Here is a 22,360-nt window from a genome sequence, read left to right as displayed (position 1 = left end):
CAATTCTGTTTGTAAAGTCACAGAAAAAGGCTAGCGAACCGAACCGACCCGAACCGAAAGAAAGAAAAAAGAAATGCAATGCTAGACATTTGATAGGCCCAATGGGATGGAATGGGATAGGGGGGGATGGGATGGGATGACGGCTTTAACGGAAGCCAAAAAGTTCAGTGGAAAATGGCGAAAATATTCACGAAAAAAGATTTGGGAGTGGATGCAAATGGGGGATGGTGGAGGATGGGGGCGACCAAGCTGGGGGCCTCTGCTGGCGAAGATTGTGGAAGATTTATTTGGCATTGTCGCATATTTCACGCGAATAATTTACGAGCTCGTTTCGCTTTTTCGGTCGCCTGGCAAATAATTGAAAAAGGCACGATGGCCAGCAAAGAGCTCTGCCGCAATTGAATTGGCCATTAAAGTCAAATTCGCATTGAAGAATGGCCATGGCCCCAGTGCCAGCCTCAGTCCCGGCTTTCATTAGCGCAATCTAATTCGATAGATACTCTCAGATAGACGGACACAGTGGACCTTCGCCTAATTGACACAGTCCAATAAGCCGGTCCCAGTCACCAGTCACCAGTAAGAGCCAGTGCCGCCGGCCGGCCAGCCACCTCTGGGCTCTGGGCTCTGCGCTCTCTAAGTCGAGGAATACGACTATCATCTGCGAAGGCGAAGGCGATCCCAGCTATGGCTCGCTGATTTATGGCCTCGTCGCGTGTATTTATTTACAGCTCGCTCCGAGTGACAAAATAACGCACAATAACTCAAGTATTTCGCTTATCGCCAGCCCACAAATCTCGCCTGGCCCCGACGCGACGGTCCTAGTCGGGATCGCCCTTGGCGTTGCATGCCGCACATTCAGGCGAAGGCATCCATTGGATTGGAATAGGGCTTGAGGGCTAAATTAAAGGAATTCAAGTGCAGGGCCCTCAAGACGAGGCAATAGTGCTACAACATTGCACATTACCAGAATTTTGGAGCTCTACAGCTCTAAAAGTTCTCTAAAGATGGACACTCACCTGATCGGGTCGCAGTCCAGGTGGCACCCAGGTGTACTCCTCCAGAGCACATCCGCTGTCGTCGTCAGAATGCGACTGCCGCTGCATGTCCATGTGGGGGCCGGCCAGGAAGGGAGCGTGTGCCGAGGCGGACGTTCCCGCGGCGGGATGATGGAGCAGCGATGGCGGCGACGGGGTGGACAGCGCTGGCGACAGCTGGTGGTGGTGCGGTGGAAGCTGGGCGTTCGAGTACTTGGCGGTCGAGGAGCAGCCCGAAACAGCGGGCGAGTACTGCGGGAGACCAGCTCCTCCCGGTCCGAGACCGAGACCGAGTCCGTGGCCTTGGCCTTGGCCTGGTCCAGCGCCCAGCGGCGGCAACTTCTGATGATGGGGCGGCAAGTACTGCTGGTGGCGTTGCAGGGGCAGTGGGGAGGTGGGCAGCATGCCCGCATTCTGGGCAGCATACAGGGCGCTGGCCGAGGAGCTGCTGGGCAGACCCAAGGCGGATCCACAGCCAGCCAAGGCCGGCGGCGGGGGCAGGCCCTGGGGGCATCCGCTGGGCGAGAAGTGGCGCGGCAGGGTGGGAATCTTCTGCAGATAGGAGATCTGCGTTAGCGGCGTCCGGCTGATGGGCCTGCGGAAGAGGTGGAAAAACTTTAGAGTCGAGCCTTGACTAATTCAAATTTAATAAAAATCCCAATTAAAGTGTTTCCTGCATGGATGGGGCTTAGACATGGCGGGTTGGAGGTTAATCTCTCGCCGCAGAGATCTCGGATCGTATCAAATTGTTAATGTAATATAAAACCGCAGGGCAATCATTTTCGCATTGTATTCCCTTTGTAAGTCGCCGGATTTATGCGGTTTTTCACTTCCTATTTCTGCTCGCCGCGGCTCTGAACAAGCTGTCAATTTTAGTTTGTTTTTCATGAGTTTTTACTCGTATATGGTTTTTGTTTCTGGTTTTTTTTTTTTGCTTCAGAGAGGAAAGGGAATTGTTTTTGCAAACGTCAAATGAAAAATATACGCTTCATGGCACTTACACAAACAAATCGACAGCCAGCTTCGCGTTGCTGACGTTGTTGCTGTTTGTCTGGCGCTGTTCCCCGGCCCCGGCCCCGGCCCCGGCCCCGGCCCCAAAGTCCAAGCCCCAAGCCCAAGCCCATGCCCGAGCCCGCAGGGCTGTCGCCGTTGTCATTCATGTTAAAGCCTGACATTGTTATCGCATCAGCTCGTCCTGGATGCCCTGAAATCCATTCGCTGCGGCGTCTATGGCTGGAGCTTTCAGCGCAGGCATTGGTTTTGCTGAGCTTTTGTAATGGCTAGCGATCATCAGACTAATGTCTGTGTGTGGGTTAAAGCTTGGAGAAAAACTACTCTCTTTCCTTCTCTTTCCCTGTGTTCTCGGCACATTATTATCCCGGGGTTTTTCGGTGCTTTGAGCTTTAAGAACACTCCCTAAATCAGAAACTGCCGTTTTGTAGAGCATTAAGCATGGCTCTCCAACATCGGGGAAATGAACACGCACCATTTCATGCCATTTTGCTATATCAAAGGATAACTGTGCATTGTCTGTGCAGGCACATTCGTGTAGAACTTTGACTAGGGAAGGGGATTGAGTGGGCTGGGACGAGGATGGGGGCGTCGACTGTACCCCGAACTGGGCAAATGTGGAGTTCATGCGGGCGTTTTATCAAAACAATGCTGTCCGCCCTTTTGTTGTTTTAACCAACCAGTGAATTCTTTCTTTCATTCTCTCTCCCGACATTCAACATTCAACATTTTCCAATTCCATTTCTAGTCGAGCAGCCATAGGGAGTTGCTAGGGATTGAGGGGGGGAGGGATGTTGGAGCTGGATCCATTGATGTGTCAATATCTGGATGCGAGTGCGAATAAATGGTGTGGAGCGGTTGTTGCGGTTTGGCAGCAAATTAATTGCGCAGATTTTGACTCTCAATGGATGCCAAAGCCAACAAAAATCGTTTGACATTTGAATTTTTAAGTAGAAAATGCTGTACCCTCGACGCAAAAGAATGCTTTTGGCGAGGCGTGGGACTGAGTCTGAGGACTGTAATTGTGAGGGGACTGTGAGGGGGAAACGGGAATGGAAATGCGAATCAAAAGTCGCTGGACATGCACGTGCAGCGTCCCAGCTGGATACGGCGGGCACCAAAGTGTTGGCCGCTGTCAAATCAGCTGCATTCAAACTCAAATTACCAGGCCAAACAAACGGCCCCAACTGGGGACTGGGCACTGGGGACCGACCGGCACCACAGCCAGAGCTCCCCAGCACCAAGCCGCTGAAATCTCCAACTGTTCCACAAATGAAAAGCCAACCGAAACTGTGCCTAAACACAAAATTTGTTGACGGCCCGCGGCACCCAGAAACATACAGAGAAAGAGAGAGAGAGAGAGAGAGAGAGAGAGAGAGAGAGAGCGAGAGAGAGAGAGAGAGAGAGAGAGAGAGAGAGAGAGGGTGGGAGCCTGCGGGTCCCTGTTTAAATTTATAGTACGACTTTTGCCAGCCCCATCCAAACATCCAAGACCACATCCAGACATCCACTCTGGCGACCTGCATTTCTTTCCTTTTGTCCCACAGTTGTTTTTGCGCTGCAAATTTATTGTTGCAACGACTGCAACGAATTGCGTAAAATTGCCACAGCAATTGTGGCAAGTTTCAATTTGGTTGCAGGTAGGACTGGTGCCTGCTGCCTGCTGCCTGGTCTGGCAGGCAGTCTATGAAGTCATTAAGGCCTGCAGAGAACAAAATGGAAAGTGCAGAAGCACACGTGCTGTGCTGTGCTGCTGTATGCGTGCGTGCCACAAATGTTGCGCAACATTGTTGGTAGCATAAAAGCGCGCGCTCCGATCTGCAGCTGCTGCTGCCTGCCTGCCACTTCTCGTATTTGCATTGATCGACGACTGGACTGGGGACAGTAGAACCCTCCGTTCTCCGATCTCCATTCGCCATTCTCCCTTCGCACCAATTACTTTGGCAGTCGTTGACCCAGAACTGGTTTTCTGCCCGTTCTAGGGCCCTTTTCAAAAACTAGTTCAAAGCCAGGCATCGGCATCGGCATCCAGCGAGAAGGAGAGGGAGGGCCATTGATAACCGCAACTGGAGGTGGGAGCCGAGGCTGCAGCTGCTGTCTGGTGTCTGGTGTCTGGTGCAGAGTCAGTGCCTATATTTAGCCAGATCGGAGCTTTATCTGGCATCATCCCAATGAATGATCATTATGCGGCGGACGGGACGCGTTGACAAATTGCCAAAGCTCTCGAGCGATGAGCGACGGCTCAATGCCCGGCCAAAGACGGCCTAAACGATGGACAGACAATGGCTTAAAAGGTTAGCCTCAAATCACTTTGGCACTTTGTGTGCGGTTTTCTCAAGTCATTTGTGTGATTTGGGTTAATGTCGACATTTCTGTCTGTGTTAACAATCCGAGGTTGAACATTTCTACAGCGAAAGTTACACCGTGCAACATAAAACCAGGTTCTTGTACGGCTTCCGTCTTGTGTGTGTTTCCCTCCTGGCCCATACGCCTGCGGCAGGTGCGTTTGTACTCCCATCAAGACTGGTTTCCGTCTAAGTTTTACGACATTTCTCAGCTGGACAGCAATTATGTGGCAGGACTGCTCCTCTCTCTGTACCTGTCTCTACACATGTCCTTTTATTGTTTTACCATCCCTTGCAGGGCCACAAAACAGCAGGCAAACCAGCAGAAAGAACAAAAGTTTATTAAAAAGCTTCGCCAGCTTCGTGTTCGCTGCGATTGTCATAAACGATTTTTGAATTGTCCATAAAACTGGCTGGCAGTGAAAGGACACGGCACGGATGGGAAACCTCGTAAAGTTTCTATGGGGTAGAATGTCCATATTCCCCGTGGCCCCACTATCCCCCTCCCATAGTGACTGACTGCCTGCATGGACCACGACACGTTCAGCCGCGTCTGCCTTGTCAACATGACATTTGGCGTGTTGACATTTTTATTGACTTTGGCAGGCGGCAGCGGCGGGGAAACAATTTTTTGTTCGCACTCAACCTGAAAGTTGATTAAGAATGTGAGTCCTCCCCCCTCCCGACAACTCCATTGCACCTCTGCCTCCGTTCGACAGGGTGGTCTCTGCCGGGCTTGGGTGCCTTTATTACGCATACGCCAAGTGGCACTAATTGCCGGATGGAGGCAACTGTACTCTACCGATTGCCCGCTAATTTTTTGTTTCAATTTGCCAGTTTAGAAAGTTGCATCATTGTATATGGCTTATCTTTGGGTAACAACCAAACCAATTAAAGGTTGGGCGGCAAATATGTTGCTGCCACATCGCTTGTGGCTCTGCCTCTGCAGCTTCTTCTAATTCATTTCTGCTTAGTTCCTCTCGCTTCTCTGCTCTGCTCTGCTTTGGTAACGGGCAGGAAAATTGTTTTCCGAGCGTGCAAATTTTCACAGCTGCAAACAGCAGAACAACTATGCCAGCAATTTGTGTGCTAAGCGGCAACATTGAAGCGGAGGCCCCATCCCATCCCATCCCATCCCATCCCCAATGCAACACTCTTCCGAGGCAGCTCTGAGAGCCAAAGACACCGCGAACTCGAACGCAGACACAGACACACTCTTCGCTGGAACCGAACGTGCAACAGCAGCAGAAACCAAAACACTGATCAGGTTTGTGGAAGAAGCAGCTCAATGTTATGGCTAGGAGAACGCATTGCAGCAGCTTTTCCACTCCTAGTTGCATCATCAATGCAAATTTTCTGCAGGGGCGGCGCAGGGGTGCCGGGAGAGGGCCGCCGCAGAAGGTGTGTTGTGGCCAAAGTTCCAATTTGTTTTCATGGTAATTGATTCAGGGCATTAATTTTTATTCGAAGCGGACACCAATTAATTCCAAACTTTGTTTGCCAATACATCAAAGAACAGAACAAAAACGGCCAGCAGACGCATCATGTGCTGTGCTGCTCTGGGTCGCCCACCATTCCCTCATTCCCACCTCCAGGCTGGCCCACAGAGACTACACCTACCCACTCCCCCCGGTCCTTTGGACCAACTCCATCGCCAACTCAAGCACCGCCTGGCTGTGTGTGTTCCACAAGAGGAGGAGGAGGAATAGCAAAAGGAGGAGGAGGAAGAGGAGGCCTACGGCATCCATTTGGAGACGTTGCCTGGCTGTTGGCTGCTGGCTGCTGGCTGCTGCTTCTGCGGTCGTTGTCTTTGGTCTATGAACTTGTTTTCTCTGCTCTGCCTCTATCCAGTGTGCCTCTTGTGCCCCATACTTCGCCTACCCCTACCTGTGGCCCCTTTCCGCACTTATTTTTTAATTGAAGCCGTGTCTTTGGCTCTTTCTGTTCTTTTTTTCCACCATCCATGCTTTTTGTTCCTTGTCGTCTTTGGGTTTTTTCTCTCTACGACTTTTTGTTGCTTTGATGCTTCGATTTTTATACTACATTAATGCTGGCTTTATTGCCGGAGTGATTATGCTCAATTTTGTTTTTGACCATAATTACATTTCGTTCTCCTTCCCCGCCCGGACACGGCATCCGTTAGGTCGAGTGGCTTGGAACTCGGGTCTGCTTTGGTTTTGACGATGATTCGGTAAACAAATTGGCATTGATTGATTTTTATTTGGCCGTGAATCCGACCGGTACCGTACCGCACTAATGCAAACAGATGAAAAAACAGAGTGCGGGAAATCACGCTTTGAGTGTTGGCAGACCTCTTTGAGTCTCTCTGCCGTGTGTACCCATCGGATACATTTGCATCGAAGGTCAGCCTGAAGCCTCAAATTTCGAACTGTGAGATTTCCACTTGATGGCACTCCGAACAGAATGCAGGGCATAAATCCTCCGCTTATCCAGGGCCAGCAAAACTGCATTCAAGACTAGAAAACTATAATTATTAATGACACATTTGGATGCTAAAACATGTCGGCATCGGCATTGGCATCGGGATCGTCATCGGCATCGGCATCGGCATCGGCATAGGGGGGATCGGGACTGGCGTCCAGTCCAGTCCAGTCCAGTCCAGCCAAATCCGATTTGATTTATGTGGCTTGCATCTCAACAAAACTGTTCACAAATTAACCGTAATAAAGCAGACTCTTGTGGTTGTTGCTGCTGCTGTGGCAGCCGCTGCCGCTGCTGCTGCATGTTGGCTTATTTTGATTTATGGCCAACTGAAATTGGAATCTAATTTCTTGGCCATTAACAAAACCAGCAGCAAAGAAATTGTGTTCGTCTGCCTACGCAGAGAGCTCTCTGGAGTATCTCGTTGGCTCTGGAAGAGTGCACAGGGTATTACGGTGTTGGCCAGAAGCTTGAGATTCTCCTACAGGCAGCCCAATCCAACCTTAAAGCAATCGATTCATCACAGGCTATTAAAAAGAATTCAGACTTGTTTATCCCATCATTAGATAACCTTAACTCTCAGTTTCGTTCTTATGAGAGCTATATAATATAGTAATCGCATTCTAGCAATATCTTTAGACCATCCGAAAAAGAAAGGCGGATACCAATCGGTTCGCAGAGATTTCCATGCTTTATAAAATCAGAAAATCGTCCAAACGAGTGGGTATATAGCTGACGAGGCGAACCAATAGCCGCAGTATTGTAACTATTTGGACATTTTTTGTCCATAGCACCAATCAGCACTTTCGAATGAGGGGAATATTTGATATTTGGCTCAATATTTGGTTCCATATAAACGCATACTTGATTATGTTTACATTTTGTATGGGATATTTGGATATTGTACAAACAAATACACTGAAAATCCAGTTTGAGAAACGGTGGGTAGTGGTTGGATGGTGGGTCTAGCCATTTGGGAGTAACAGAACCACAAACACCTTTACACGAGGTTTGTACATAGAGAAGATGATAAGGGTACAAAACATTCCTGATTTGCCTTCAGATGATAATCGAATGGCACATCATAAATTACGAATAAGTGTCGCCAAATAATCTTGCACCATTGCCAGATGACAATCGTATCAAATAGCTCTCCTCTCACAGGAGCCTCTTTCAGGGTATTCGGGACTTCGGGCCGCCTGGCTGGCCAGCCGTTCGTTTCTTGTGATTGGGCCAATGTTTGACAAAAAGCTAAAACGGTAAAGTGCACTCTAGCACTAACTGTTCTCTGCGGCTCGTTGACAACTGTCAGCCTGGCAGCCTGGCAGCATGGCAGCACGGCAGCACGGCAGCATGGCGAAAATAATTAGCTGCTAATTGCATTTTATGAGATGCCCTGACAGTTAAATGATGCGGCAGGTTGCAGGCTGCAGCGAAAAGGTCTCTGCATTGTGAGGATGGGCTGGAGAGGCGAATGATATTGCTGATTTGTCATTTACCCGCCGGATGGCGATGAGAGAGCCGATTAGAAGGTGCCCCACTCGCCATGCCCCATGCTCAACGCCAGACTCCAGCTGTGACAAAACCTCCACCGCGTCGCTCCGTCTAATCCCCGTTCAAACAATGATAATGCGTGAAGCGTCAACTACTTGCCGCCTCCGATACGGCCGGTCCGCTTATCACTCTCGGAGGATCGCACTCAGCCACCTGCCCCTGCCTGCCGGCTGCCTGGCTGCCTGGCTGCTCCGCGCTGGTAGCGAGCTCCAGAAACCAGCTTGTGGCAAGATCAAGAGCTAACGAAGCAGGAATGCAAAGAGTGTTAATGCAGGCTGCTGCTGCCACGGCTGCCGCATCCAGTGGCATGCAGGCAATTTAAATGCAAAAAGTGAGGCTGTCAATAAAAATTACGCGACTGCCTCCACGCTGCCGCATGCCGCATGCCGCATGCCCCTTCCCTAGGCATTAATTTATTGCCTTGCGTGTCTGTGTGAGTGCGTTAAATGTTTAATTAATTAGATCTAGTGGTGGTAGGGGGAGGCAGATCAGAGAGCGGTCTCTATATTCTCCACTGAGCAATTTCCTGTTGTCTGTCTCGATCTCCGATCTGTCACTCAAGTGTCAACTTTTGGCCAAATAAATCCCAAAAATCCACAACAATCCCTTTAGAAAAACGCACTTGTTTCTTGTTTTGATGTATAGTGTATAAGAAACTCCGATCTGAGCTGAGCTGATCTGAACGAATCGCTTTGATGTGGGCGCAGACAAGTCGTGGAGTGAGCTCCAAACTGATTTCAATTTCAATTTCTCTCTCTGCCCTCCGGACACTTTGACAGCAGCTTAAGACGCTTGAAAGGAATGGCTCAAAGCAGCAGAAAAGCAACGAAAAGAAGGGATCGCCTTGTACGCCGAAACATTGGATGCCCTTCGATGTTGGAATATTCCTCTGGCAGCCAAACGCCTGGTCGAATCCGCACTACCTTCTTCTAGGGTACAGAATTCACAAAACCCTATTAATATGCGAGGCAGTTGTGTTGGCCATAAATGCGCATAAACATGGTCTAAGCACGCCTGCCTCTCTGCCTCTCTGCCCCCAAGTGCCCCTCCTCCGCGTGGGGTTCGAGGCAATTAGCATGGCGAACATGTTAAGAGGGAGAGGAGCCTCTTAATGGCCTTGCTTTATTTTCACATTACCGTGGAAGCAAAAAAACAGTAAAGCCAAAACCTGAAAACAGAAACAGAAAAACTTAAAATAACAAAAACGATAACAAAATCATATTTTATCGCCATGCATAAATAAATCACAAAGCCAGTGTTGTTGCTGTGGCTATGGCTGCCTCGTACTTCTCTGGCGCCGTCTGCCAAGTGGCAAGCGGCAAGAGTTGGCCAATTGTCTGGGCCGTCAAGTCATGCAAGTTGCCGCCATCGTCACCAGCTCCAGCTCCATCAGCATCGCCAGGCTTTGGCTGTGGCTCTGGCTGCACTTTGTTTTTGTAATTAAGTTGCATCTGCAACAGAGCCGATTCACAGTGCCACGGCTCTGCCACGCCTACAAGACATGTGGGCATTTGTCAGGCGGCAGTGAAGGCGAGGCTGTTGCATTTTGTGGCCAAGTGCTCCCAATGGCTTTGTTAATTAAAACCAAAATCAATATGAATGTGCCGCAAGACCTCTTCTGTGGCAATCTCCCTCTGCCCCTCTGTGGCCCCATCATTCCTGGGAAGCACACATATTTCCCAAGCCCCCAAACTCCCCCCAAGTATTTCCCTGATCCGCGCTGACCATTCAATTTGAGTATCCCCGAGAACAGTCCGAGGAATGAAAATAAAAATATTTTCAAAAATACCTGCGGAAATTCTTCCTCTCTCCTGCCCGTCGAAGACATCAATTTTTGTCATTTCGAGGTCCGAACAAGTCGTAAATGTCTCTCCGTGGCACCGCCCCCTTAACACGCCGCGAAGACTGGACCTGGGACTGCAACTGGGAGTCTTAGGCGGAGTCGGAGTTGGAGTTGGAGTCGGAGTCGGGTTCGGGCTTGGGTCCGGGAGGTTCCCGGTTAAGCTCTCAAGATTTATGCGGCATTCGATGGCAGTTAAGATTGAATTGAATGCTTAGACACGAGCTGAACACAAGTTAATTGCCAGAGTTGGATGTGAATGCGAATGTGAGCCAACCAGAAGCCATTCGGAGTGGCAGGGGAAACAGGGGGATGGGGCCGGAGATGGGGTGCTGCGGCTGGGGCTGGGGCGAAAGAAATTATTGCAGTGCAATTTTTTAATAACTTCATTAAGCGATCCCGAACGCTGTCGAAACCAGATTCCCGATGCCGAATCTCGGGTTTTGCATAGAACTGGTACATAGAATGTCGAATGGAAATGGGGGACTCTGCGCTCTCCATCGATTGCTTCGGGGCGAGTATTGCGTGTGGCTACCGGATTGCGGGAAGGGGGAACAGGAAGGGAACTCGGACTCTGAGTCGGAGTCATGTCAGGGCCCATCAAAACGGCGTCTGTTATTATCAATAATTATGCTTTGATTGCCTTCGCCCCGGCCCGCATCGGTTCGGTGGCAGTTCCTGTTAGCAGGCCAGTCGGCATTGCAGCTCCAGCTCGGCTTCCAAGTGTGGGGCTGCTCTCTAATTTGCAGTTGCCAAAATTCATCATCATCATCATCATCATCATCATCAGTGGCATCATGAGTATCGTGGCTATCAGCATCATAATCATCATGAAAAACTAATTGAGTTGTGGCTCCATATCTCTCTCTCGTTTCTGTCTCAGTTTGCTGCCAGTTCGTTGCCTAAGTCTTTTGTTTTAGGGCCCGAACCTTGCATACTAAATCAAAGCCCTTAAATGTCCACAGAAATATATGCCAATATTGTGTTCCCCCCGCCCACCTATGCAAAAAATAGAAGGAGGAAATGTCATGCGGCTGCGGGAAAACAATCGCCGGCCATATTTCATAAGCTGCGTGCCTGCCATCCACAAAACACAATAACTTAGGCATACTCTCGCTGGGGCCCCCGATATTTGCATGGCATTATGCAAAATCATGACATGAAAGCGGAGCCAGAGCAGAGTGCAGCAGTGCAGGAGCGATGCAACAGCCTATGCTGCAACCAGTGGACAGACACGGACGGAGAGAGACGCAGAGGCAGAGGCAGAGCTGGACGGACGGACAAAGGCCTCTGGTAAATCACACTTTGGCAGTTGTCGTTTGTTTACCGCCGCAACGGCCGAAGAGGAAAAGCGGCGTATGCGTAACCTGAGTATGCCCCGGTAAGAGGAGAGTCATCGGCATCCCCCCGACTTCTACTCCGACTCCGATGTGAGTGATGCGTATAGGCAAGAGAGTGGAGTGGGGCAGCCGCGGCAGCGGAGTGCAACGCAGCGCAACGAAACCAGACATCCAGCGGCTGCGGCACACTGGTGCAAGGTGTGATCACAAATGGTAGGTAGAGTGGGGAAGATTTCTTTGTTAAATGCAAATTAAAAGAGCAGGAGGAGCCGTACTACAGGGTTCTGGTTAAACGCAGGCAGTGGGAACTATTAGGGGTAATTTTGTTGATAGTGGGAACGGCCCCAAAGAAGTTATTATTGTGGCTACGTGGGAGAGCTGCCACAGAATTGTATCTCTACCAGTGTTCGGTGGTGGGTGGCAAGATTCAGATAAAACATCGGAGCTCCTGGATGGAACAGCTATATATTTATTTATAGACCAAGGAAATGGTCTTTAGAATTTGAGTTGGTCTGGAAATTGGTTTCCAGATGTCCCTAAAAGTTCTTTTATCTTCGGTTTTGGGGTAACGATTAAGAAAAGAGAGATACTCGTATTCTCGCTGAAGATCCATATAATCCCTAGCTATCTCAAAGCCGATTTGGCCGTAGCTGCGACCACTGTTTAGGCGGGTTTCAGTTTCAGACTGCCAAGACAAGAACAAGTTCCCCCAACTTTGGCTGTCGCTGGCCGTCGGCTGTCGGTTGTTGCGTGTATCTTGCGGTCTGGCTGGGATTGGGCTGCGAAGAACACGCAATGTGTGTTCATTGACTTCTGCTTTAGCATCACCATCTCACATCGACTGCGGCTCCATCTCCAGCTCCAGCTCCAGCTTCAGTTTCTGTTGGCTGCCAACTTGCGCAACAAGTTGCTGCCGACTCGGGATCTCCTGCCGCAGGCAGCGGTAATCAATCATTATGCGACCGACTGGGGCAGAGGCAACAAAACTTATGCATTTAAATTGTCAGCAGCAGCAGCAGCAGAAATGCTAAATGCGAATTGCAAAGGGAGGATAGGGAGCAGCCAAATTGCATCTGACAAATGAACTGAGATGCCAGGCGGAAAGTTACTCACTCATTTGACTCCTGCTGCGACGAGCCGACGCCGACGCCGACACCGACGCCGACTCCTGTGGCCACATCCGCTGCTGCTGCGGCTGCGGCTGCGGCAGTGGCGCTCGTGCTCGTGTCCAGCTCATTGAAAGTGAAACTGATATCGTGGGGATCCTTAAACGGCTTCATGCTGCGCGGTAAACTCCGATGCCGCAGGCTCAGATTCAGGAACTGTAGGTCGCCGGCGGTCAGAGGTTGCAGCACCGCTGGTTGGGTAATCCGAGCCGGCAGCGGGGGCACAGGACGTGGCTGCTTCTGCTTGGGCGGCAGGGCGGGCTTGGGTGGCTCGGGGGGCTCCTCTTCCTGCTCGATGATCTCCAGGACCTGGGCTGTGGCCTCCGTCGTCTCCAGCTGCAGCTCGTAGAACTTGGCTATATTCTCGGTGGCCTCTAGAGAACTGTACTGCTTGCCCCTGACCAGATCGCCCAGGTGATCGGCGTCGATCCCGAAGAGGAAGGGATCATCGAGCACGGTCACCCTGGCATTCCGCTTGGTCAGCTCGCTGGACGGCTCGCTCTGCGGTTTCGCTGCCTTCGCAGGCTTCTCCGGCCTGCTCTCTCCCTTGACGTGGGCTCTCAGAGAGCGCAGCAGCTTTTTGCTGCGTCGCGGCGAGGAGGAGAGTGGAAAGAGTGGGCGACCTGCTGTCGCTGTCGGTGTCGCTCTTCCTGCAGCTTCTTTGGCCACTCTTGACCCTCCTGCTACTCCACCTCCTGGCTGGCTGCTATCTCCCAGATCAATGCCATCGTCCACATCTTCTCCGGCATCTAATTGTGCCGCGATAAAATCGCCATCGCCCATCGCGACCGTGTCGTACTCCTGTCCCTCTCCCTCTCCCGCTCCACGGGCCGCATTGTCGTTCTCCTGATTGGCTCCGGCCAGGCGCTGGGCCGCTGCCTTGCTATAGAGCTGTCGATAATATTTCTGCTGGTCGCCGTATAAGAAGCAGACGCGCCACCATTGTTTGCATGCCAGCAAATTGGCGGTACGTGGCACCATCGCTGGCTCCATGTTGCCCGTGGCAGTGGCAGTGGCAGTTGCAGTTGCAGTCGCTGTGCTTGTGGCAGTGGCAGGGGCCGCTGCAACGTCTCCTCCGCAGCCGCCTGGCGGCGCTGACAGGCTGCTCATGTTGCTTATTATTATTGTTCTTGGATCGTAATTATTTTTCAGTTCGCGTTGTCTTTCCTTGTTAGCAATGACATTATCCTTCTTTATCCTTGTTTTTCCTCCTTTTGGTTTTTAGATTTATTTAGTCTTTTATTTTAGTTTAGTTTTTTCCTAAAAGAATTGTTTCATGTGGCATTTAATTAGTCGGGAAAGCTCCTCTTTTTTGTGGTACTTTTCCATTATCCAGCAGCATTTCAAACGATACGGAATTTTCATTTTGAGGAAAACTCTACTTTCACAGAAAGAAACACAAAGCCAAAGCCAAATCTCTTTGACCGATGGCCCATAATTTACGCTCGAAACGAGATGGAAATCAGTGAAACAGAATCAAGGCCTGGCCAACACTTTCGCCGTGAAATAATCATCGAAAATTTCTATGGACCCTGAAAATTGGCAGTTGCGTTGCGGCCTTAATAATGATGGGGGATTGGGATCTAAGGCAAATAGCGAAGTGTACACGTTTACCGGTAGTAATCGTAGTGGCCAGGCCAGGCCAGGCCAGGATGATGATGATGCCGGCCAGTCAGCCATCAGCCATCAGCTATCAGCCGATTAGTCACGCCTCTAATAGAGACACAAGGCACGTAGAGGAGAGCACCGGAGGATGGTAGAAAATGTGGAAAACATCTTGGCTAAGTGCGAGGCCAATGCAACTGCAATGCAGTTTTCCATGGCGGCGATGCCCTTGTCAGATAATAATAACTTCATCTTCATCATCATCAGCGGGAATGGGCAATGGCAATGGCAAAGGCAACTGCAACTGCAACTGCAACGGCAGCTGCTGCTGAGGATGAGGTTGAGGTTGAGGATGAGGCAGCATCAAGTTTGAGTGGTAGCCAAATGCCTTAACAGCCATTCCAGCTTGCCAACAACCCATACGGCCAGTCACACGTGTGTGTGCGTCTGTGTCTTTGTCCATTCGAGAGTGCATTAAGCTCCTTTTAGCTTAGTGCTCTTAGAACTTACAACTTTTAGCCAACTCCATTAGGGGGCATCGGAAAGTAGACTACCCGCAAGAGGCATGCGAGTATTTATGAGATCAATGCGAATGCGAAGGAAGGAAGGCTGTCAATCAAACGTGGAGGCAATATTTATCAGATTACCAAAGGCTTCAAGATCAAAGATCACTCGAAATACGAGAGAGCTCTGCTTCCCAGGCAGCCGTGAAGCCATCAAGCCATCAAGGGGGGCAGAAATTCCAAGTCACTCAGAAAGAGTCAACAATTGAGCCAGGAATTCCAGTTTATTTCTCCCCCCAAACGAGTACATAATTGAATTATAAGGAAGAACAAATGCAATCATAACTGAGAGCCCCCGCCCACATAGTTCTACCAGGCAGCATCGGGGGCTGCCGTTGGCTTCCGGCTAACACAAACTCAAACACAAACAGAGCTGAAGATGATTTCCAGCCACAACAAAGTTGGAGACCTCAGCACGCGATCGCAGGCAGATCTGCAGTTAGAGCCCGAGAATCGAGCATCGGGAACCGAGAACCGAGAACCGAGAACCAGAAACGGCAATAGGCAACGGCGGGTGTGATTAGAGCCCAATGAGTGGGTAAGTGGCTGGCCATGGGGGTTCGGTGGGAAAACCAGTTTACAAAAGAAAAGCGGCACTTGCGCATGCTTCACATGTGCCACAAAGAGTCTCGCGATTAAAACGCGATCACACAATAATCATAAAGCAAAAATGGAGTCCAACCAACGAATGCCCAAACAAAGACTTCCGGCGATGGAAAATGGCAGATGGCAGATGGAGACTCTCGTGGAGACTCTGGAGCTGGTGCTGCTGCTGCTGCTGGAGACTCTGACGAGTGTCGGACTTAATGCCGCCAGGCACCGTTAGTATTTATTGATGCCTGTTCGGACATGTGTAAGTGACGCCCGATCACCCGATCACCCGATCACCCGATCGATCTATGTATAGTTGTCGCATAATTTATCCCCATAGGAAATTGCCAGAGCTCTATCGCCTGACCCAGTGCCAGTGCTAGTCGGTCGAGGGGCCTCGGCAAATTGATTGAAATCAATCTGATCGGAGGCATCTCGGGCATCTGAGGCCAGGCCGGATAACGGTACGTATATATGTATACACATATGAGCAATTTGCATACAACCCAACATCAAATCAAGCCAAATACAGAAGTGCCTTTTACGACTGTTATTAGACACATTTTTAGTGATTTTTCCCATGTTGCGGCATGATTTTATTTCTGTTTTGTTCGCTGGCGGCTCTGTCATCAATCCTCAGATGCAATTACCCAGTTTGTCAGGATTTCTCCCCCTGGCCTCCCCTGTACGTATCTTGTGGCTAGTGCACTTTGTTTTATGAAGCCTTTTATTGCCGGACATTTGTCGGGTTTCAGGTTTTCATTGCCAGCGGCCAGGGGAAAACTGCGTGGAAAATGGCTGACAAGCGCAATTAATTTTATTGCTATTTATGCAGATTTTACTGCGAGTGTATCTCCAAATGCGACTGCGACTGCGACTGCCACGGCGGTGAGTATCTCTAATTTACAGGAATGCAGGTTAAAAAGTCAATTGCTTTGTCTTGGTTTACTTTCCGTTGGCTCTGGCTTTGGCTTTAAGCCCCCAACCACTGCCCCAGCCATTCACCGCATTCAACCTTTTGTTGTGCCCTGCCCCGCCGCCTGCTTGAGCTGCCCCCGAAAAGAGGGGCTCGAATTGTGTTATCAAGAATCCCATTCAGAGCTAGAGAGAATCTGGCATATCTATGGACTTATCACTGCCTGGTTAAGTGGTTTAGAAAGCCGCCGCAGACATGACAACTCATTCAGCCTGCCCTCCGCTTGCAGCATCAGATTCCAGCTTCCAAATGCTGCTGCAACTGTAAAATTTCATAATTTATTATGCAGTCTGATGGCCCAATGGCAGCTGGCACATTTTCCAATATTAACATACGAAAGCCAGCAGACAACAGATAAACAATGAGAAATATGCGTTTAATAGAGGTATACACACAATGTTGACTTCTTTCCGGTTCTAGTACCATAATACGGTGCTCGGGTGGGGTGTGGCTGCTGGGGAGAGATGTCTCACTCGCGGAGACAGCGCCCGCTAATGGATTAACTTGTTTGTCTATTTTATGCCCCAACTATAATTTAGGTTCCTAAAGCTCCGCTCCGCTCTGCTCCGTCTTGTGTTCTGGGGTTCTGCCGTTCATAATAATTACAGAGCCCAGGCTTAGAGGCAAACGTGTTTTCGGGAAAGTCGGCTCTAATGAGGCATTGTCTGGGCAGTCTCATATTTCATTGGGCCCCGATAATAATCTAACGCCTGGCCTAATCGGGCCGAGTGGCGAGTGCTAAATGCTTTTGTCTCGTCTGGAATTGATTGCCCATTAATGGAAATTTGTCATTCCCATGGAATTTCTTCTCTCTGTTTTCTCTGTTTAATTTTTAATTACGATTACACTCGGCACAGTCTTGGTGGCCCGCAAATAAAAAAAGCGCAGCGATTCGAGGTGCAAAATGAATATCGGACTGGACCCCTCCTCTGCGCTGCTCTGGCTGGCTGTGTGGGCGGGTTGCCGCTCTTATCTGTGGCGCACTCGTGTTAAATGTCAAATGCAATCAAAACAGCGTCGCGGAAAAGGAAACGCCAACGAGTGCTGCTCCTCCATTTTCCAGGCGAAACCCGTTCGTTCGTTCGTTCGTTCGATCGCTCGGCTTATCGCTGGGGCAGATGTTTGGGAAACTAACGCGGCCCGACAGAATGACAGATCAAATTGGGTTTTGCCTATCGATGATGATGTACGACAGAGTAGCAGCAGTCCCCGCCGCACTCATTCCCACATTCGAGTCTCGTATTGTATCGTATAGCTTTATTTATCGCTTCCCTCTCTGTAAATGCTCATAACTTGAGCTACATTCATTTGCCAGTCGCAGTTTCCTCTGGCCATGATGAATGAATGGCCAGCAGTCACACGAAATAGTTCGTTAATTGTTCGTTAAAATGGACACAAAACATGTGTAATATGCAAATGATTAGTCGAGAGAGGACTTTCGGCTGTGTTTTCATATAAAGCTGGCACAAAAGACTTGGCCAACGAACTCGATTTGACATAACGAAAAGTGGTTATCCAGTCTCGGCTCTACCTCTGGCGTTGGCTTTGGCCTCCATCAGGTTGTTGACCCACTCGTGTGGCGTCGCCTTGTGGCCCCCTTCCCCCCCCCACCCCTGGATCTTTGTCATGCTAAACACACACTGATATAACTGTAAAGCGGCCAATCTATTCCCCACATTCCGAGATGAGATGAGATTCTTTTCGTTGGTTTTCCATCTTCTCTTCATAGTCTTCATGCTCTGGCAGTTTCCGAGTGTCCATCCGTCCGTCCGTCTGTCTGTCTGGATGGCCAGTGGAAACTAACAAATTAACACGCCAGTTAGTTAGAGGCGTCGATTTGGGTTAAGCAGCAGCCGCAGCAGAGGCAGCAGCCAAAGTGAGGGAGAAAGTTGATGCAGTCGGAGCCATAATTGAGACAACTAGTTGCCACAGCGCCGCAACACACCATAAACAACAGTTTTCTTTCGATTTGCTGCCTGCTGTCTGCTGCCTGCCACCCGGCGGCTATCCGTATATAATTACGAAGAATTTCTTAATAAAGCCAAATCAAAAACGAGCTGTGCGAAAATTGATTAGGTTAATCGAGGCTCTGTCTCTGGCTCTGGCGCTAGCCATAAAATATTGTGGCAAATTGTGGGGTTCCGTTTCGGGATCTGTCCGTCCGTCAGGCATTCGAAGTTTATGGATATCTGGCGAGAATTCTCTTGGAATTGCTATCGGCCGAGCATTAAATTTAAATTGGCATGTCAAGCAATTAGAAATCAAAGATAAATTCTGACCAAAGCCCACACGCAGGTACCCACACTCACTCACACACACACACACACACATGCAGTTGGTCGAGTCAAAAGTCTCTTGTCAATAAGGTGTTTTTCCATTGCAAAACTCATGTCGACGGCCCACACACACACACACACACACAAACACAAGCACGGGCTCGGATTCGGATTCGGATCGGGACTCAATTGCTAACAAGCCATTGTTGACACATTGCAGACCATGTAAGTCAATTCCATTACAATCGGCGGTGCGGCTTGTGGGTGGCTTGAAGCTAGAGCCAAGCTCTGCTACCACTGCCTCTGCTCTCCTTCTGGCTAATTGGATCAAGAGGTACTCGAGCGGCAGAGAAAGCCGCGCACTGTGTGGCTCGGTAATCAAATTATTTTGGGTTTTTGCCAGTGTTTTTATGGCTAGACAAGTAATGTGCAGCTTGGACCATGTTTTATGGCTCAGAGCGGGTCGTAAGCCTATTTGGTTATGACTTCATTCCGCGATGCTGCGCGGCGCCGCTGCGGCTGCGGCTGCGGCTGTGGCATCCGCGGCAATGGGAAATGGGGAATGGTGAAAGTGCGCAGCAAGCGGCGATTAAAATTTAACGCATCTAAATAAATCAAATAAAGTGCGCTGCTGCTGCTGCTGCTTGCACTGGCTTATGAATGCCATTACGCTGTATCCCGTCAAGTTCGTTGCTCAACTCTTTCGATGACTTTCGGCACTCACACACACACACACACATACGTACACAAAAAAAAAAACACTGCTGTATGACTGACCGATTCTGACTCTTTGATAAAGCCCATAAAAATATTACGCTGGGGCAGCCGGGCCGATGCCTGTGCCTCGAATATCAAATCGGCCTCGTATTTCATTTGATTTTTAATGTTATTTTATTGCAGCAGTTGCTGTTACTGTTGCTGGTATCTGTATCCGTATCGTATGAAATGCTGTGGAGACAATGTGGACTGGCCCTGGTCGCACCTCACTCGGCACTATGGCGGCTTATCCGCTGCCGTCCGCCTTCACTGGAGGGAGCCCCGGATCTTTGCATACTTGAACGCGCTGCGTCGCGCTGTAAAAGGGGAATGGGAATTCCGACTACAGCTTTTTGTGATCCTTTTTCGCACTTCACTCGACGCTCTGCACTCTACTCTCTGGACACTGAGATATGGATCGCTCGGGGAGCGATGCGATTATTGATTTCACTCTAAATACCGCAATCGGGCATTTGTGTAAATTGGCAGTTGGCAGCTTTTTTGTCAGCTGCGCTGCTGTTAAAATGGATGTTGTTTTTGTGCACTTTGCACCGATCTGGTCCGAGAACGGTAAATGACAGATCTGGCGCAAGATAACATGAACCGAAATCGACATCAACGGGGCGACCCGAAAACGACCACGGAATGAATGAACCACCGGTCGATGGAGGTACGAAGCGCACGGCAACAGGTGTAGAATCGGATTGGCCGAACGATCCCAACCACAATGTGGATCATTCGTGGAGAGACACGCTGTGCGGCTCTCTGTGGATCGCATTTGGTGGAGCTTGAGCCCTGAGAGAGAGAGGCTTTTTGGTAGCGGGCTCAACCAGCTCAAATTATTCCATTATAAAGTCCCTTAAGTTATGAGCAGAAGATCTTTAAGCGATAGCTGCTGATTCCGTAAGGATATTACCAAATAATACAGAGTATCCTGGTATAACTTGTTGAATGAAGCTCATTCATCCCAGAAGTATGATACAGTTTCAGGGGCACGGTGTCCCTGTGGATCGCGTTTGTTAATTCATTGAGTGGCTTTTCGTAAGATATTCAACTAAAATATCTAGAAACGATTCGTTTTTAATGTTTATAAAAGCTGGAATATATTTAGGAAAATATTCTTTGCTGGTAGAATAAAAATAAGCCATAAAATTTTTATAAATTGACTTAAAAGAACTTCGAAATTGATTAAGATGCTTAATCGAAATACCATCCAATCCACACTCGAAGCAAGAGAGCGGCGTGCAGAGAGATAAGCTCAATTTCGCGTTTCTCTCTCTCACTCTTTCTGTCTGGCGACTCTCTGGCTGTGGATCGCGTTTAGTGGAGTGGATCTGAAATATATAGTGCATCCCAGAAGTATGTTACAGTTTCTGTGGAAAATTAGTTCCCATGTAAAAGGCTTGTAGATTATATATGTATGTAGACATGGAGAGCATTTTGAATGCTTACGTAAGGATTCACAAAACAGATAAGTACAGGATTACTATTAGAAAATTATATGGAAGTTTTAATTAAACTTTCCGACAACATATTATGAAAGGCTGTTGATATATATGTATTTTTTGTTTAACTGACAATAGTCAGATCTTTGTAGAATGTAAGTTTCAGGGAACGCCATTACATCTACATGTACATGCACATGTAGTTGAATAGTTCCGTAAATCGACAAATCTCGATCGTGTCGCCACTGAGCAACGCATTTTATTCCCCCGTGAAATCTCGGTCGCGAATGTCTTCTAGCCCTATTTATTTAACCCATCAGAGAGTGACAAAAAGCGCGTATGTCAACCGTGTTAGCCATGTGAAGAGATCAAGGCTAATTCGCCATTGACCATGTTAGTTGGTCACAGCAACCATATGCTTTTGCTGGCCCCAAGATCATTAGGCCCCCCTGTCAGGGCATGGCATTAGGCCGGTCTCTGGGCTAATTAGATGGCAAGCGTGGAACGTAGTGTGAGCGGAAATGCTGTTTTTGTTGCACCAAGAGGTGGCCGAGATGCTTTTATGGTTTTATGATTTATGGAGCGGCGGCAGTGCGTGGCGTGTGAAGCTCCCGAGGTGCCGTCGCCATCAAAGATGCGTGTACTCCGAGTACCCATGGATGGGTGCTGTACTGGTTTGAAAATGAAAATCAAATGCAATTAGCTAAGGCCTAATTAGGGACTTAACGAATTCGTTGTTTGTGCTACGGCGGGGCTAGGATTCGAGGCTAGAACCGTGGGTAAGGGTGGGGACAGGGTCAGGGCCTATCAGAAAATCAATTTGGCTAATTGCAAACATAATGACCTCGTTTGTTGCCACATTTCGTTAGACACCCAGAACCAGCGCCTGAACGTCAGAAGAGCAGCCCGAATGTGCAGACAACGTTTTGACACGCCATCGCTGGGACGGGGGACGGGGCTCGTTTATTAGTGAAATAAAATAACCCCCAAAGTGTCATCAAATCAATGCAAACTAGCGCCGGAATCGAAGTCAGCGCCAGAGCCAAAGCCGAGACCAAACGGCAGTCCAAGGGGGATACAAAGTTTTTCCGGGCAACATTTGGTGCCATTAAAAGGGGCAGGAACTGGGGCAGCGTGGTGTGACGGAGGCGGACTGACGTCTTCGAAAATGGGCAATTCCATTGGCCCATTAAAGGCCGTAATAATGGGAAAAGTTAGAGCCACATCAGGGGCACAGGTGTGTCCACAGGCATGGAAATAGTTTTTCCCCATTTCCTCCTTCCTCTTTGGGGCTAATAGATTCCTGCTCTGATGTGTGCCGAATCAATATGAATTCCCTGAAGATTACTTTGTATACGATTCAGACCAAGATCCAGTTAAATTGGGTCCATCTAAGCCTATTTTTCGGACTGAAGG

At 49.2% G+C, this 22,360-nt stretch overlaps 1 protein-coding gene across 3 annotated transcripts in view; it reads right to left on the bottom strand.

Annotated features, from left to right (window-relative positions):
- The window catches only part of LOC108159885 (protein prickle), a 53,328-nt gene that overhangs the window by 4,868 nt on the left and 26,100 nt on the right, over positions 1 to 22,360 (bottom strand). For 2 of the 3 annotated variants that reach the window (XM_017293501.2, XM_017293499.2), the window contains exon 2: positions 1,017 to 1,629. In XM_017293501.2, coding sequence (XP_017148990.1) covers positions 1,017 to 1,629 — 613 coding nt within the window. Of the gene's footprint in view, positions 1 to 1,016; positions 1,630 to 12,679; positions 13,993 to 22,360 lie in introns of those variants that run through there. The other variant, XM_033390357.1, reaches the window with a different exon arrangement.

This window comes from Drosophila miranda, chromosome 3, assembly GCF_003369915.1.
Source record: "Drosophila miranda strain MSH22 chromosome 3, D.miranda_PacBio2.1, whole genome shotgun sequence".
Taxonomy (NCBI): Eukaryota; Metazoa; Arthropoda; class Insecta; order Diptera; family Drosophilidae; genus Drosophila; species Drosophila miranda.
The sequence above is the reverse complement of the archived record's forward strand: the minus strand, read 5'-3'. Positions and strand labels throughout refer to the sequence as shown.